Source organism: Eptesicus fuscus, chromosome 16 (assembly GCF_027574615.1).
Source record: "Eptesicus fuscus isolate TK198812 chromosome 16, DD_ASM_mEF_20220401, whole genome shotgun sequence".
NCBI classification, from domain to species: Eukaryota; Metazoa; Chordata; class Mammalia; order Chiroptera; family Vespertilionidae; genus Eptesicus; species Eptesicus fuscus.
Genome location: NC_072488.1, coordinates 49,680,524 through 49,699,037, shown reverse-complemented (window position 1 = coordinate 49,699,037; position 18,514 = coordinate 49,680,524). Strand labels below are relative to the sequence as shown.

Sequence of the window (18,514 nt, the reverse complement as noted above, 5' to 3'; positions counted from 1 at the left end):
CCCCACAGCTAGTAAGTAACCTCTTTCCCTCCTATGAATTCCCATCACATTGTGTTTGTCACGTAAAGGGTGTTGAGCACATTCTACCTCCCTCCTCTCCCCTATAGGAAAATAGAACCCTCAAAAGCAGATACTGACTGTTTTATGAAACTTTATAGCTCTCTCACATGTAGAATTTCACTGGGCATAGTATGAACTCAACCGAATTTCAACTTCTCGCAGGTGAGCCCATATCCTGACCTGGGGGTGGTAAGAGCTGTCATCATGGGATGCTGATGACATGAGTCCCTCTCACCCCCTTTTATACCTTGAATATGCCCAGGTTCAACGAGACATCCTTAGTGAGATGAACCCCCAGAGAGAGCAGATGCAGAATGCTGCACCCAAAGAGGCAACATATGGAAGACCAGGATCCCCTGTGGGATCACAGAGCAACAGGGGTTGTGTGCCACTGATTCAAAATGAAGAAGTTGAGGACAGTTCTTCACCAGGTACAAGAGAAACGCAATCCACACTTGAGCTGCCCATGACATCTGTTCCTTTAGTAATGATGACTATCACCCAAATGATGATTGTCCCTAAAATTGCCCACAGTGTACAAGGTTTCTATTTGCAAGGGGTCAGGCCTCTTAAACATAGTTGTTTAGTTCCTTTAAAGACAAGTAAATTAGGTTTTGCCAATATGTCAAGTTCCAGATAACGGTGATAAGAGAAAATTTCTGAGAGGTTTCAAATTAAATTACAGCAAGCTGAAGGGTGGGAAGAAGAAGAGACACGGAGTTAGTTAATGGAGCCAGTGGCCAGAAGCCAAGGAAGGGCTGCTCATATTCCTGAAAGCATGCTGAAACTTTGAATGATTGTCCAGATAGCTTATTCAGCCTTTATCTAAAAAGGGACAGAGAAGCGTCGATCAGACCGTCAAACCTCAGAGGGAAGGTAGGGGAGGGTGGGGGTGAGGGGGAGAGATCAACCAAAGGACTTGTATGCATGCACATAAGCCTAACCAATGGACACAGACACTAGGGGGGTGAGGGCATGAGTGGGGGGTTGGGGGGAGGCAATGGGGAGACAAGGACACATATGTAATACCTTAATCAATAAAAAAAGAGCAACTATCCAATTAAAAAGTAAAATAAAATAAATAAACATAAAAAGGGAAAGCCAACCACCGGACTCCACTGCCTTCTGCTGACCCATGAACCTTCCAGACTGGTGCCCGCAACCAGTCTGAAGGAGCAAACACTTCTTCCTCAGGGACTGGGCACCTACCCAGAACAACCCTTTCACCTTCCTTTGCCTCCTTTATCTTAGCCCCGAGGTCAGCAAACTGCAGCTCACGAGCCACATGCGGCTCTTTGGCCCCTTGAGTGTGGCTCTTCCACAAAATACCACGGCCCTGGGCGAGTCTATTTTGAAGAAGTGGCTTTAGAAGAAGTTTAAGTTTAAAAAATTTGGCTCTCAAAAGAAATGTCAATCATTGTACTGTAGATATTTGGCTCTGCTGACTAATGAGTTTGCCGACCACTGTCTTAGCCAATGTAAACCTTTTCAAAACAACTTGCATCTTTCTTCTCCAAACTCATTATATCCAACAGCCCTCCACCCCAGGATGGCCAACCTGTCTGTTTCCTCCATCATCCCGGCTGCTGGTGGTTAGGCCACATGGCCCAGGACCTGGTCCCTTTCCTGGCTGGCAATGAACCCTTTCTTTCAGAAAAACAACTTTCTGCCTTGAAGGTTTTTGTTTAACAGCAGCAACACATTATGCGTGCTTTATCTTACTGCCCAAAGCCTTCAAGACTGTAAATCAATAAATACTATGATGGTGGCCCTTCATCCCCAAGACATTTTTTTTTTTTTTCAAGGGAAGTGTGCAGCCCTCTGTGTAGGTCACTCGGATGCTTACGTCAAACTCATTCAGGGCCGCAGCCAGCTCGCCGATGCCCGTGTGGCCCTTGGCCTCGTCCGTGGGCGAGGTCGCTTGAGCAGCATTGGAGATGCCGGCGATGGCCTCCTGGACTTGCTTGAACACATAATCGCGATTGGCTCTTGTGGCCGCAACATCTGGGTGGCGGAGGAAGGCTTGGGAGGCCGTGTACAGCATCGTGGCGTTCTTCTTCAGGGCCCCTCGGGCGGCGGCCATCTCGTCCCGACAGTGGGGATCCTTCAGCTCCTGCGTGTGCAAAACACGAAACCTGTCACATCCATGGCATTGGCCACTGAAGTGTTTGTAACAGAACCTGGAGCCACAGGTGCGGATAACCGCGCTGAATTGTAGGAAACATCTACTCGCCCTTGGGCTCTCTCTAGCTGCCAGGACTTTGTACATAGTGCCCTTTCTACGTGAAATATCGGAGCATCCCTCCTCCACCCTAGCCTTTCAGCTGACGTGGTCCATCCTCCTAGAGCCCACTCCCTCTCCTACCCTCTAACCTGCACCCCCTTCTATCTGCCCCACAGAACATACTCCCTTCCACCTTTCACCCTCATCCTTTACTAGCTCTCTTACTTCAGCATGTGCCTCCCTCCTACACTAGTTGTCCCGGGAGATCGGGGAGCCCTGTCTGTCCTGTACAAGGTGGCTCTTGAGTCATCAGCAGTGTCTGGCCCATCGAAGGCGTGCCAGGCATGTTGCTGAAAGAACGCAGAACCTGAGCCACCAACAAGGTAAGCGGCTGGCATGGATCGGACTTGGTCATCAGCAGCGGGGAAACCCCAACTTCATTCCAGTTACAAACAGGGGAAATCAAACTCCAGATTTTTGCTCAGTGCATGACTGCCACTTCATATCATTTTCACAACCGGGTTCATTTTTTTTCTTAAACTGCCTTAATGGCAGCTCGGTGAGTTTAGGGAATAAAAAAATAGTAGGTCAAAGAGGATTTGCTTTCCTGGTTTGGGATATCAAAATAACACCACGGGGCAACACTCTATTTTCAGCTTTAAGGGGTCTGTTAAGGAAATTTCCTGAAACATGAAAGGCAGCGCTGTCTCTAAGAGCCGTCTAGGGTTACCGGCTGAGTATCTCTGGCAGAATATTTTCAGGCTTCAAAACATCATTAAATAGTGTAGGATCTGCTGGGGTGTTTTGTTTTGTTTTTCCTATTTGCTCATTTAGTACATGACACAGGGATGTCCTGGCCACAGTGAACTGATTCTTCTCCTTTGTGAGGCAGAATAATTCTGAGATGAGCACATTATATCTGATATCTAGGACTGTCCAGACAAGCTGACAATAAGCAGCAACTGAACCGTCTGTGCTCCTTTGCTTAAAATAGCAGATTTCTGCCAGCCAACACAAATTCAAAATTGGGGTTCTTTATTTTTAGCCCCAGACAAGCAGGCAACAAACATGAGAGTGTACTCCCGAGACCAGGCGGTAGCCATGCAGGCAGCTTAGGGAGGAGCTGGCTCCCAATCAAGGCCTCGTTAACCTCAGGACACCTGGTTCTCAGGTTCCATATTTCACCCCTGAGTACCGGGGAAGGAAAAAGCCTGGATATGGAAGTGAGAGATGCCAGGTAGAAAATTCTTAATTATCTCCATAAAGATACTTGAGAAAGCATTCTTTAATCAAAAAACAAACAAACAACTGAAAACAATCTAACTGCTGAAACATGAAAACTGGTTAAGGAAACTACCAAAGCATTCACTTGATGGACTATTTATGTAGATATTAAAATCCGTTTCCAGAAAAGCAATAACATGGATCATATTTATAAGATAAATGAAAAAGCGGAACACAATATGCATACTTTTATCCACAGAATGATTGCAAATATGTTAGAATATGAAGATTAATACAGAAAGGCAAAATACCCGAATATCCCCAGCATTTTGCTGAGGGGTTGGGTGTTATGTGCTTTTTTCTTTTCTTTCATTTCTACCCTTTTTCTAAATTTTCTTTAAAAAGGTCTGAACTAGCACTTAATTAAAAGCAAACTAATAATAAAATAAAAGTACTAGTAAATAATGTTTATGGGTAGTCTCATACAAATATCTTATATGTGCCCAAGGATTTAATACTCATTACATGCTGACGACTCATGATTCAATCTCTAATCCACATCTGTCTTCCATTTACATTTCTACATAGATATTTTATTTTTTTAATATATTTTATTGATTTTTTTACAGAGAGGAAGGGAGAGGGAGAGAGAGTTAGAAACATGGATGAGAGTGAAACAAAGATCAGCTGCCTCCTGCACACCTCCTACTGGGGATGTGTCCACAACCAAGGTACATGCCCTTGACTGGAATCGAACCCGGGACCTTTCAGTCCGCAAGCCGACGCTCTATCCACTGAGCCAAACCGGTTAGGGCTCTACATAGATATTTTATACATTTCTCAAAATCAATGTATCTAAATATGAAATCTTTATTTCTTACTCTACCTGGTCCCTTTCCAGTCTTCATGATTTTAAGTAAATTCAGCACCACCTACCCATTTGCTCAAACCTGAAGCTTAGACATGAACGGTGGCTGTCACTCCCTAATCTCACGCATTCAAATCAACAGCAGGTCCTACGTGGTCCATTTTTCAAAATAAACTCACTCCCTATCGCTTTCTCCATTCCCGCTGCTACCACCCTGACTGAGACCACCACAACTCGTACCTAGATGACTTTAGCCCCCTCTCAACTACAGCCAGTTCCCCCTCTTCCATACCACTCCCCCTTTTGTAACATAGAATAACATTAAAATGTACATCTGAGACATGATCCCAAATGCTAAACTATTCGAGTACTCTCCACTCACAGTTAAATCCAAACACTCTGCAAGGCTCTGCATGTCCCAGGTCCTGTTTATCTTCCAGCCTCTCCCAGGTCCACTGAGATCAAGATTCAATGTATTCTTTTTCAGGCGTTTAACAAGCCAGTGGCTTTTAGTTTTGGGTCTCACACCTGTGCTTCAGAATCACTTCAGTCCCACCCATGTTCCACTGGGGCTGTCACCCAAGATTCCACGTGAACAAAGAATTCTGCTGATAATGCTTAAATGAGATCACGTGTGTGTGCCTGGTGCGCAGGTTTTGTAAGCTCTTTGGGGGCAGGGACTGGATGGATGTTGGTCAGTTGTGTACTAACAGCATCACACCTGCCTGGCCCAGAATGAACACTCAGCAAAGGTTTGTTGACTGGGACTTTCTAGTTGGTCACAGAAAATTTTAGGGAAAAAAATTACTAGGAATTGCCTAAGATGTGGAAGAATTCTGGGAGGAGTCAAGAGGATGGGTGGCCATGATTTTGACCAACAACTCCACATTTGCAAATTATTATTTCCCCCTGAGAAGAAAATAAAAATATTTTTGGGGAACGAAATTCTCATGGTACCTAGTGAGTAAACAGAGCTGGCTAAAATTGAGGGTACTATCTTTAGACCAGGGGTCCTCAAACTTTTTAAACAGGGGGCCAGTTCACTGTCCCTCAGACCGTTGGAGGGCCGGACTATAGTTTAAAAAAAACTATGAACAAATTTCTATGCACACTGCATATATCTTATTTTGAAGTAAAAAAAAAAAAAAAAAAAAAAAAAACGGCAAAAACACCTGCATGTGGCCCGCGGGCTGTAGTTTGAGGACGCCTGCTCTAGACAAAGTGGGGGCAGAGAGCATCCCAGGTCAGCCACCTTCATCAAAGTGACTAGCTCACACCTGTGCTCCTCCTCCCCTCTCCATTCCTCTTTCTCTGGGACTTTCCTCTCATTTCCTTCCTCTCATTCCAGAAGGTTCCACTCCACACCATGCACATCGTGGGTGAACCTATGCATGCTGGTGTCCACAGGGCTGGGGAATAAAAAGTGAGGGCAAAGGGCGATGTCCAAGGAGTGGCCAGAGCATCACACCGAAGTTTTTTATTTGACTGGGAGGATTTCCTAGAGTGGACAAAAATAATGTGGTAGGGCTGGCTAGGGGGTTACCACTAAGGAATCAGGAGGCCTGAGACCTCCTCCAGGTATCCAGGGGCCAGAGAGCACCCCAGGGCCCCTGGTGGTATCAGAACTGGCCCAAGCAAGAGCAGTTTTTTGTGATCCCAGATCCTGAGGCTTTTGCTAATTTGATGGCCAGCAGATGCAGCTGACCCGCTGTCCAGACCAGCAAAGCCGCAAGGTTACTGAGCTCACACATCCCCTCCCCAGCATCTCCGAAATCTCCCCCACCTGTTGTCTCCTTGCGGCTACGTAGTTAAGTTTCACCATCTCTTTCCCAAATTCTTTGAAGCGGTTTGCAAGGTCTTGCTCATTTGTAGCATTTTTGACAGCTTCCAGGGCCTCCTCGACCTGAAGTGATAAAAAACAAACATATTTATACCTAGATAGTATTTAGATGTGTTATACTTGTTAGAATGGGTAGTTCATTTTTGAAAAAGCACACACACTAATGTATTAACATTTAATACATATGTTTACATAGATTTAAATATGTAATTAACATATAGAGAAAATTATCCTTAACAAGCATTTACAATCAGAATAAAAATTTGTTCAAGGATTGTAGAACATTTTGTAAATAAGAAATAATAACTGTTGAATTCTGGGAGTATATAAAATACGGGTTTTTTGGTATTTTATTGAGTGATAAGGAAAACTGACTTCTAATTTTGAGAAGTCACGTAAAAGAAAATATGTATATATTTATTTTAAATGTGGAATTTTAAAACTATTTATAGAAATCTTCAAGAAGAAAGTGGTTGGCAAACGGAACCTAAAGGAACTCCCAAGCTGCTAAAAAAAGACCGGGAGAGCTGGAATATGCAACCTGTTTTCTTGGCAACAGCTCTAAATCTGGGACTAACGGGGCTGTGATTTTGAACTGAATTTACACCTTGCCAGCCAACAGAAAGAGGAATTATTGAGCCTCAAGAAGCAAGTGAAATTGACGTTTTTGTTGCCACTAACAGTAGCATCAACTGGGGTGAATAGAATGACAGCACGCACTCTGCTTCCAAATTCTTGCACACTGCCGTCAATTTTTTTTCCAGTGTGGCCTTGGACTTGAATTATGAATTTCACTGAAAATTCCTTTGTAACATAACTTACTTTCTCATTGGTTTTCTCTGAGGAATCCAGATGCTGGTTTGAATTTGTTTCTAATTCAATGAAATTCTTTTGAAAAGAAACACCCATGATGGAGTCTGTGTAAAGGACGACTTAGTCATACTCAGTTTTAATCTACAAGGACCTGAGAGACCACGTGGAAAGTTCGCATATAGAAAAATAGGCTCAGATCCCATCCAAGGTACCACAGGAATGAAGAAATGGGGTCAAAGTCTGGAATATCGGCACACACACTGCTTTTACACAACTAGATGATAGAGAGGTAGACAGAGATAGAGAAAAGATATAATGTCCAAGGGACATGAACAAAAAAGAGAGAAAAAATGGAGTAGGACAGTCACCAGGAACTTTTGTGAAATCAAATTTAATATAAAAGTCAAGCATTGATTTTTTAACTGAGCCAATGATCTCTTTTTCTTTCAGGTTGTCTGGGGAAAGAAAATTGACTTCTATATGCCAAACAAGTACGCATTTTCCCAAAAGCTTTTACACCTACCTGAGATCACAGTGATGGGCATGTTAGTAAGTGAGAGGGGGCTCGGGTTCAGATGGGTCTATATTGGAACCCCAGCTCTGTCATGATCTAGGGAAGCCACTTAACCTTTCTGACCCTCACTGTCTTCATTACTACAATAAAGATAGTGTCTACATACTACAGAGGTTATTGTAAGGTTTACAGGAAATATGAAATAAAGAAAAGAAGGTATATTAATGAAAAATATGAAATAAATGGCCAATTAAGTCCAAGTATAAAATATACATAAATGGGCCAAATGCTCTAATTAAAAGACAGAAACTCTCAGATTGGCTTTTAAAGAGATCCAACACTGTTATCTACAGAAGCCAATTTAAACAATAAGATACAAAAAGTTGAAAATGAAAGAATGAATCAGTCTACACCAATACATTTGAAACCTATATGATAGTGGTAAATTCTAAAATATACAAAATACCAATATTAATATAAAAAAAGAAAAGAAATAGAGAACTTGAATAGATCAAAGAATGTTATTGAAATGGAAATAATAGCCAAAAAGACTTCCTCTCTACCATTTCTCCAAATACACCAGGCATAATGTGTGTGTGTGTGTGTGTGTGTGTGTGTGTGTAAAACACCCCAACATCAAATAGCAGAGAGGTAGCCTGGCCTGAATTAGAAGCTCCTTAAAGAGATATACTGACCTGTTGCTGCCTAGTGTCTACCTGGGGGGAAATTTTTTCCTAAATAATTTTGAAGAGGAAAGGCTTCATCTTACTCTTGGAACTTTTGCAGATGGCAGGGCACTCTGGGCGGGGGAGGAGCGCTGTGGCTAGGGCACAGGCAGCAGCTGCTGGGGCTGGCGCTGAGGAGGAGGCGGTGCTAATGTGGGCGGTGCCATGGTAAGGGAGAGGTTTGGGAGACTATACCCTGGACTGGGAAATTGTCCCCATAAGCTGATAAAGGGAGCCCCTGGAAGCCCTGACTTAGCCTTCCTCCTTACATATGCCCTCATGACCTTGGACAGATTACAGACAGCTGTTCCCTCCCACAGGCAGGACGGGCTCATACCAAAGCCAGGACCCTGAGCTCAGCCAGGTGTTCCTGTCCTTATTATTGGGAATCTGTACATAGGTACAGCTTAAAGACTAAAACTCCTAGAAAAGATATTAGAATGCCCTCCCTAATTAGTGGAATCAGATCTTCATTAACTTCAGAGCTTGTCACTTAAACTCTTAAAATCTGGGTCTTCTCACAGAGCTTCTTCAACACCCCCAACCCCTATTCCTAAAGCAATCCCGTCTGTCACCCTAATTTAGTCCACAACTGTGCCAAACTGTTTGAGACAGACACCTTCAATCAGCCTCCATTTTCCTGATTTAAATTGCTCTCATTTACTTTGATATAAAAAAGTAGCCTGAGAATATCCCTTTATTCATTAAGTACTTATTAAGCAGCTGCTAGGAGCCAGGCAGGCATGGGAGGTGGCGGGGGAGGGCACAATAGCATTGAACTGAGGAGTCTGACCCCTCCCCTCCTGGGCAGTGTGATCTGGGCCTCCTGTGGGCATTTGCTGCCCATAGCAGCACTCGAAATCATTGTTGTGATCAGGCTGACCTCATTCCAGGGTCCTACTACTGCCACCCAGTTGACTGAATTCTAAGTGACACCGATGAACCTATCAAAAAAGCCATGTGCAACTCTCTTGTTAGAATCTAGGTTTACAGCTAAATTAAAAATTATTTCTTAGAAATAGAGTTGGCCAAGTGAATGAATGAATGAGCATTAGATTTTCCATTTAATTACTTCACTTGTTTAGCCGTGTACCCTGGTTTGACCAAGGGTCTCAGCATTATCATACTTATAATCTTTTTTGCTTCCTCAAGAGGAGCTGGCTTTCCCCCGATCACATTTTCTGTTTCCTTGTTAACAAGTGAGGAAAATGATTTCATCGGCAAGCAAGAATGATTACATGCTAGTGTCATTTATTCTTCAAGTGCCATGTCTTATAAAGCACACTAATGGAGCTTCATATATTTCCAAAGTTATTTTCAGCTCGTGCAAGGAAAATGACACTAGCCCGTGTCGCTGAGCACTTACGCTGTATCAGACCTTGTTCTAAAAGGTTTACATAGATCCCACTCAGTCCTTTTTTAATTTCCTATTTTAAGAGGAGAAACTGAGGTCAGTGTGAAACAACCTGCCTGAGAGGTCTCACAGCAAGTGAGTGCAGAAGCCTGGCTGTGAACCTAGAAAGTCTGCTCCAGAGTCACACTTACAACCCCTGTCCTATCTCAGCTTCCCAGAAAGGATGGGTTTATAAAGCTGATAGAATTTGGGCTTCAGTTACAATGAATAGCTGATTGTGAGGACAGAGTGAGAGCCTGCCCTATCTGATCAGTCCAGGTTCTAGCCATTCTGTCTCTTTAATAGCCCTAACCTTGATCCCCTCTTCACCGTTACCCACTGCCATGCCTTTGCTCCGCTTTCCTTCCATTCACAGGTCTGAATTATCTCAATCCTCTCTTAATCTGCTACCTTGCTTGGGCTTTCTCCTCTTTTAATTCCTTCTCTATGTTGCTACCAAAAATATTTATCTAATGTTTAAAATTACCCGATGGCTCCTGTAATCTACCTATGGATTACGGGGAGCCACTGAGTAATTCTAAACATATGTAGAGTCTAAACTAACTGTCACACTACCCAAGACTTTCAGTCTAACTGCTACTGCCTCTCCCCACCTGACCCTCTATGCTCCGATGACACAGAATCAATTAAGTTATTGTGGGCCCCCGCCCCCCTCCCCAAGTTCCCTCTCTGGCTCTCGTGCTGTTTCTTCCTTGGTTTGTGAGGATCTCTGCAGCGGAAGTCTTGCCTGACCTGAATCCATCTTCCATCTATGGCAAGAGCACCCCATGTCTGAGCAGTAGCCCACTCTCTTCCTGGGCCAGCTATCAAATCCAAGTTCATACTTTCTCCCTGCTCTGAGGAAACATGGCAGGGCCCCTTAAACTGCATTTTTTCCCCTGATGGCCTAATGTTAAGCTTTGTCAGGAGAGACTGCTGAACAGGCCACAAAGGAGGAAAGAGTGTGGTCTCCTGGTTCTGTGTGCTCCGGGGACAGGTTCTGCTGGACGGGGAGGGGCGGGGCGATGGTGGAGGTGCTTCTCTAACAGCAGGTGGCCCGCAGCTCAGGGCCCTGGGTGACTGATTGCGGGATGACTCCTGGGAGACACCGCTCCATGAGCTGTTTTCTTTGACACCTTGAAGGGCAGGTTTCCAGCAAGTTCCATCCACTTGTGTGGCCCCGCAGTGACTTCTCTGAGCCAGTGAACTAGGAACATCTGGGTTCCAGCCTGGTGGGAGGAAGGATGGGCGCTCTCCCCAGAGTGCTCTATCTCAGTCCTGTGGGTGGTGGCTACTCCTCATAGCTGCATCCCTATATCCCTCAGAGATCTATTACTAGTCAATCCCTAGTTACTCTAATCTGATATTAGAGTTAATAATTATTTGCATTTAATTTTCCCTGCTCAAGTTACTGTGTAATTTTGCTGCCATTATTGGAGAATGATAAGTCCCCCAGCTCTTTTGATGAGGCCAACCTCTTTCAATCACCTTCAACTCTTAGCCCCTCCCTTCAGGCTTGGATCTGAGGATCCCAGCCTGTTCAATCTGGTTCAAACAATTGGTCCCAGGAAAGGCAAATATCCTGCAATTCAGTGAGACCCAATCCTGAGATGTCCCTCTCCCAGCCACATCACCCTTCCTCATATCATCCTCAACTGATGGACAATACATTTTGGTTGAGTTCATCTCATCCTTGGCTTTGGAGATGGTGAGGAAAAGGAATAGTGTTAAGCATATTAAGAAATCAGCACATCCCATTCCCCCCCTCTAAATAATTAACTCAGAGATATACACCTGATTCAGAGGCCAATAGGAATAGGAAGATTCTGGAACTTTTTACGTAAGCTATCAAGGAAGGGAATTCCCTCATTCGTGCTATTCTGACTATAGTTAGCAGTTATATTGAGATTATGAGAAAAGGACCTACAGAGAAGAGTGCCCTCAGTGAAGAAAAGGACTTAGAAACTTAACCCTTATCATATTTTGTGCCCTGATCAACCCTTTCCTGAAGCTATTGCCTTATGGACTTTTGGTTGATGAGCCAATATATTCCCTTTTTAAAAGATCAGGTAAAGTTGGGTTTCTCTTCTTTAAAATGGAAAACATCCTAATTATTGTATTTTCCTTCTAAGTGAGTCCATAACAATGTGCACATTTTCCCAGCATTAATTGCGCTCTTTCTTAATGTATCTGCCCACGTGCCTATAAAGTTTTGAAGGCAGGCTCTGAGTCTCACTTACCTCTGAAGTTATACAGTTGGCACACAGTGTCTTACATATCGTAGGCATCCAATAAGTATTTCTTGAAAGGATAACTAAATAGATACATTCTGAACAACCCGGCTGCATGAGAGCTCAGACAGAAAAGACACACTAAGAATATGGGCAGCAATAACTTTATAATCTGAAACAAAGATATTTTATTCCAGTTGACTGCTGATATTCAAACACAGGAGCCACATTAGAGCTGGGACTAAATGGGAGACTGCTCAAAGTTAATATGTTACTGAGGATGCACAAGAATATTTGATGCTAATGGTACAAAAAGTACAGGTAATATTAGTCACTGTGTCACATCAATGGCCTCAAACAATGGAATGGCCGAATGTGATGTAGCTCTTGGTAGCCACTAAGAAAATATGGCTTTCCTGAGAAGTTGGCTAAGGGGTTGCTGTTTTCTATTTGTTCCCTTCCATTTCGCAGAAAATGGAGAACATTGTTATTCTATGCCCTAGCCTGAGGATAGAAAAAAAAAGGTGATTGTTTTCTCTGACACACACGTCTAGATGTGTTCATGTGCAATTCCATCACCAAAGCTAAAAATTGACAATATAACCTGATTACATTAATTCAGAGGCTAGGGAAATAAATACCTCTGTTCAGCACTGATTGAAATGCAGGATTCCTTTAGAAGTCTGAAGTGCCACATGCCAACCTAACACACAATGTCCACTGATTGCAGGAGACACCAGGTGTCTGGCTAGGGAATCAATCAGCAGCGACTTCAACAATAAATGCAATTACCATTCAGTATTTTAAAAAGATGCCTGATGTGCAAATGAGTACTTTGGCTTTGCTCGGCAACATCAAATTCCTATTTTGGTGATAATTCAGCTTCGAACTCTGTCACTCACTATCCCATCGCTAGCCTCCTAAATGGAAACAAGTATAGTCACAAAAAAAAAAAAAAAAAAAGTTGGCAGTCATGTGGTGGACCCTTAACAGAATATGCTCAAAATTGGGTTTCACATTAAAGCACAGAAAAACACAAGTGTGATAGAACAGGGAGCATCATATGGACAACTAGCACATCTATGTTAAATGAAGAGATGGACTCTTTAGCAGCCATGGGAAACGGGAACTTAAGTTTCAAATATAATCGTAAGGTAACGGGATGCAGAGACCCTGACAAATCACACCGCCTCTCAGAGCTCCCTACTCTCTACGCCTTGTGAGAGGGCGGACAATTTGGGCTCAAGGTGACTCAATTTGCCCACAATTACCTATCTGGTTGCAGGGCAGGGAATGATGGTGGGGACTTTAGGAGACTAACTGAAGGATTCTTCATCTAGTCAGTGAATTATTGATGAAGAAACATGAATATAAGCTTCTGATAAGAAGGCGATTCCCTCTATGTTCCTGTAATTTACTCAGAAATCAGAAAAAATCAATATCTGGAAAGGACAGCAGTAAAAAAATGCCATATAGACTAAAAGACCAAAATTAAAATGTTACGTGTAATGCTTAATGGTGAAATAGCCGCGCATTGGTTACCACGCAGGAAGCTAAGGACTCACTATAGAAAATGGTGAGTACTATTAGAAAACACCCATGTGCCTCATCTATGTTTTATCATCTATATGATGAAAAACCCTTTTTTTTTTTAATTTGGAAAAAGCCTTGATAATGTTATAGATGATAATTCTAACCTGCTCCATCAAAATACAAGAGATTCTTCATGCTGAAAACAGATCAATAGATGCTGGCAGACAACATTAGTTTGTTTATGGAGGATGCACTTCTATGGAAAAGAACAAAAATGCCACTAGGAAGAATTATATGCCTTGTTCATTTGCAATTAAGTGTTAACATAGTCTGAAACCTTGACTAGCCTGAACCGGAAGTGCTGGCCCACAGCCCAGTAATTCAGCACCAGAAGCTGTAATTCCCGACTTTGGCCACAAGGTGGCCATCTTCTACCGCTGCTCTTCGCGACCAGGCTGCGCTCCAAGTAGAACAAATGTGTGTGTTAGTCTGAAATCTAATCATTTTTAATTTCACTCCTGACAATCTGACAGGACTTCTTAATACTACTGGGTTGACCTTTCCAGGATTTTGTGCTAAATCCTTTCTTTAAAATTCCTTTAATCTGCTGTGTTGAGAAAAGAATACAGTGGACTCCACAGGACAGCAGGTTGCAGCGATGTCAGCCAACAGCACTGCTCAAAACAGGTGGGTGGAAAAGGCAGGAATGCCCGCAGCAGCTGGCGCCTTACATCACATTGCAGGCTGGGATGTTGTGAGCACTGTCCCCATCGGAGAGTTCAGGGAGGATGTTAGCCTGGCCTCGCTCCCCAAGAATGGCTGCCCAGGGCCTTCCACTGCAGGGAGAAGAATGACAGGAGGGCTGCACAGTTAATTTCTTTAGGCTCAGTCCTAGTCTCTCCCTGCTACAGGAAGATTGTTCATCTGGGTAAGGATCTTTCTTAAACTGTTGCCTTTGAAGTCTAAGTAGGCTGTATGGGGGGGGTGAGGGGCTTTGTCTCCAACACACTTGTGACAAAGTTATCTGTTGCCTAAATGATGCATAGGACACAGGTGGGGCTGGAGGAGAGCCAGCCTGCACTGCGGGTGCAAGAGGTTCCAGGGATCATAGAGCTGCAACATAGTCCCCGTTCACCCAGCACTTAACTTTGTGCCAGACCCTGTGATGCCTGTTTCATAGGAATTTCCCCTATTTCACCCTCCCACAACACCGCGGGCTGTCCTGTCTTCAGGCCATGTTAACAGCGGAAGCGTCTGAGATGTCAGGAGGTTCTGTGGTGGGTTACAACACGGCTGCCAGGCAAGTGGACATCAAACTGAGATTAAGCCTAGGCAGTCTCACCTCAGTGGCCAGATGGTTAATCAGAACGCTGTACGTCCTCTCAATATGCTCTCAAGTAGGTGAAGTCTCTCATGCCGCTCACTTCATCCTACTTGCAAGACCCTGCCCTGGCTCTTGCAGGGATTCTTCTCGGAAAACCCTGAGAAAAACTCCCAAGCAAGTGCTGCTCCGTGTCTCTGTGCTCCGCGGGCACCTGCCATAGAGCCCACCAAGCGATCTGCGGTGTGCGAACACGGAACGCAGGCCGGAGATGCTGCCATTTGAGGGGTTTCATCCTGGTGCAGTTTTACGCCTAACTTAGAAATCCTGGATGCTTTATTGGGGTGAACTCAGAGAAAAGATCCGGCCCAAGATTTTTTGACAAAAAAAACACTTGTGGTTTTGGAAATTCCTCTGGAAATGACTGAACAAAGCTGAGATGGCAGGGGAAGGGAGAGCAGACTCTCATTATCCATTTCCCACCTTATCGGCCCCTCATTGTTCATTCCATGACAAAGTAAGTGAGCCCTTGAGGGTTAACTAACAGGGAAAGGGATGGGCCAGGAATGGCGGGAGCTAGGGGAACTAAGCCGGCAATAGGTTGGTTCCCCAAAAAGGAAAATGCATGGTTCCCTTCATCTAAGACCTGAGGTCAGTCCGGGGTTGGTACCAATTGTCCAGGGATAAGATTCACTGAGGGCATGGAAGAGAGTCTCCCGGCACCAGCCATATTCCTAAGCACTTACCTTCATCTTAATTGATCTGGTGGAAGCATCTTGACTGCAACTAGATCCCAGTCAGTAACTAGGAAGGCAGAGAAAGGCCTAGCTGTCCAGGACTGGGAAGGTGGCCTTGGCCCCTGATGCAGTTAATTGGTGAACAGGGTAGGGCTCCATTTTCATTAGGAAACAAAAGAGTTAAAAGGAACCAAAGAACTGCGACAAGGAAGGCACATATAATGGAGTTCTATGGGTTGGTGGGGCACAGACCCAGCCCAGGTATGACAGGTGTCAGGTATGGTGTGACAAGATTGATTCTAGCGATGGGACGTGTGATTGGGCGCCTTTTTATTGCCAGACGAAGACAGGCTCAAAGCCCATATATCTACATAAGGGCAGGCTGGAGAAGGAAACAAAATATACTCAACATGTGGTCCATATGAAGATGGGCATGGGTGGTCACTGGCCAGCTAACCAGGAGAGCTGGCCTAGCCTAAACTACCACGTGGGCCAGGAGCGCTCTCAATTTCAAGACAGGGCCACCCCAGGTGCAATGTGCTGGCCCCGTGCAGCCTGCATGAGTGCAGGTTTGTACTCCAGGAAGTCAGGGGGGGATCTAAACTCTGTGTTTCAAAGGAAAACAATGCAAGTGAATCATCTATAACTTTTAAAATAGATTATTGAATTAACTGAACTATAGGGAAAAGTTGGGGGTATACCACAGGGGTGAATGACCAAGTGATCTGGTGAGCACTGAAGTCTTTTGTACAGTTCAGCACTGTAATATTCACGGTCAATATTGCTGCCCACATAAAGCAAGCATTGGTCAACTCTACATACGTACAATTTTCAGATGAGATAAAAGTCTCATGACATCTGCCATGTCCGCCAGGATGAGCAAGCGGGTTACAGCTGACAGCAAAGCCCTTGCCGCCCGCACCATGGTGCCACGCTTCACGGATGAGCACGGGTCATCAGCAAACTCGGACGAGGCGATGCGCATGGTCTCACCTGGAAGAGAAATGCAGAAGGCACGTGGGTGGACAGGAGGCTCTGAGAATGGCAGGCCTGAAGGTCTGCGGATGGATGATCATTGTTCTCGTTGCAAAACTACAAATGACCACTCCTGTGCTTGCAACACAGCAGAACCTTTCACGTCGAATGCATCCGTGCACATGGACAGGTGCTGTGGGCAAATCAAGGTGCTCATTTCCCATTGAGTGTGGAGTTATGCTCTTAGCATCAATAAGGAATGTATTTAAGTCAATTTGTCTGATAGTTGAGATGAATTTGCCTTACCTTAATCATTCTCACACTTCATTTCTCTAGGAACCAATGATATTTACTAGGCAGCTAGTTGAGGCTATTGACAGTTCAGGTCCAAAATTTACTGCTCCACAGAGGAATGAAACTTAAAAGTTAGGTCTCATTAACACTGTACCCTTAATTGAATTACATAGTAACAGATTATAGAGATACCCTAATTTAATCTTTTTTTTTTCCCTCAGTTCAGAATCCAGAGCCAAGACTAAAACTATAAGAGAAAGTTTATTTGTTTAGAAAGTCACAAAGGTAGGAGTGAGGCATAGAAGAAATGGGCTCAGAAAACAAGTTACAGAGACAAAAGAAGGGCCCTTGGAGCTTAGGAGAAAGAGAGAGGCAAGCCCTACTTTAGTTTTTAACACTGTTAGTGACCTATTTTCTAAAGTAGCGAGCACTTATAAGACAACTGAACTAATCTAACAAATGTTTACTGAGCACATACTTGTGTCAGATTCTCCACTGGGTTGTGGAATGACAAAGGTGACCGAGAATGCCCTGACCTCACCGAGTTCACAGTCTAACAAGGAAACCAGTTCTAAATTCATACTCAGAATGCAATAATTACATGCCATAACAGACATATGATTGAGAATGTAGGCAAGCCCTAAACAGTTTGGCTCAGTGGATAGAGCATCGGCCTGCGGACACAAGGGTCCCAGGTTCGATTCCGGTCAAGGGCATGTACCTTGGTTGCGGGCACATCTCCAGTGGGGGGTGTGCAGGAGGCAGCTGATTGATGTTTCTCTTTCATCAATGTTTCTAACTATCCCTCTCCCTTGCTCTCTGTAAAAAAATCAATAAAATATATTAAAAAAAAGAGAATGTAGGCAAAAGAGAGGAGGGAGTAATTTACTATTTAGTGTGATTCTGGGGGGAAGCTCTCAACTTTGATGGCCGGGCTTGGAAGAACTAAGAGGTTCACTGGGAAGACAAAGGTGGGAAGGGCACCTTAGACAGATGAACAGTGTGGGAGGCCCGGAAACATGGACTGGGCGCTGAGGGTAGGGAACGGCAGTCACAGCGAAGGCACAGTGAGGAAGGGGTTCCGGGGAAGAGGTGCCAGTGCCCAGAACGCTGTGGAAGAGATTTGGACTGTGTCCTCTGCAGGGAGGGAAGTGACACGAATAGATTTTTATTTGAGCTGCATTGCATAAACTGGAGGGGACACGGCTCGCACAGGGAAACCTGTTAACAGGGCAAATGCAGCTGTAATCTGAGAGCAGTAATGAGGGTGAGGCCTGGACCAGGGAAAAGGCATGTGGTACCAGGAGGGAGGGAATATTGATGAGATCTGTGTTAGGAAACAACAGATCCCGGGATGGATTAGATATCGAGAACAGAGACAAAGAAGCTGAAGTGGATGGCGAATAGTGACACCACACAATTGACAGGTACATATTTGCACAAAGATCCCAGGAATGGGAACCAAAGGGAGATCATAAACTAGGATGGGACTCGGCCCAGGGCAATGGGGTGGATATCCACCTGGGGCAGAGAGGACTGGGAGGCATAACGAAGCCTCCCATAGCAGAGCATACACAGGAGCATAAGATTTCAATAAACTAGAAGAGAAGAGTTAATATGACCAATTATTTCATGTAGGCCCTACATTGTAGGGAAAACAATTCATTCAATATTTTCTTTACAGAAATGATTACTTCTCATCTATTAATCAAAACCTAGCTTATTTAAATAAAGTCAATTCGATCATCGAACATCTGAGTGC

The 18,514-nt window shown here is 44.2% G+C and overlaps 1 protein-coding gene across 7 annotated transcripts in view; it reads right to left on the bottom strand.

The window, feature by feature from the left end:
- Positions 1 to 18,514, bottom strand: part of CTNNA2 (catenin alpha 2) — a 982,769-nt gene that overhangs the window by 781,096 nt on the left and 183,159 nt on the right. For all 7 annotated transcript variants that reach the window (XM_054728044.1, XM_054728045.1, XM_008157457.3 and 4 more), the window contains exons 3-5: positions 16,310 to 16,476; positions 6,160 to 6,279; positions 1,907 to 2,173 (exon numbers count right to left, since the gene is read on the bottom strand). In XM_054728044.1, coding sequence (XP_054584019.1) covers positions 1,907 to 2,173; positions 6,160 to 6,279; positions 16,310 to 16,476 — 554 coding nt within the window. The remainder of the gene's footprint in view (positions 1 to 1,906; positions 2,174 to 6,159; positions 6,280 to 16,309; positions 16,477 to 18,514) is intronic.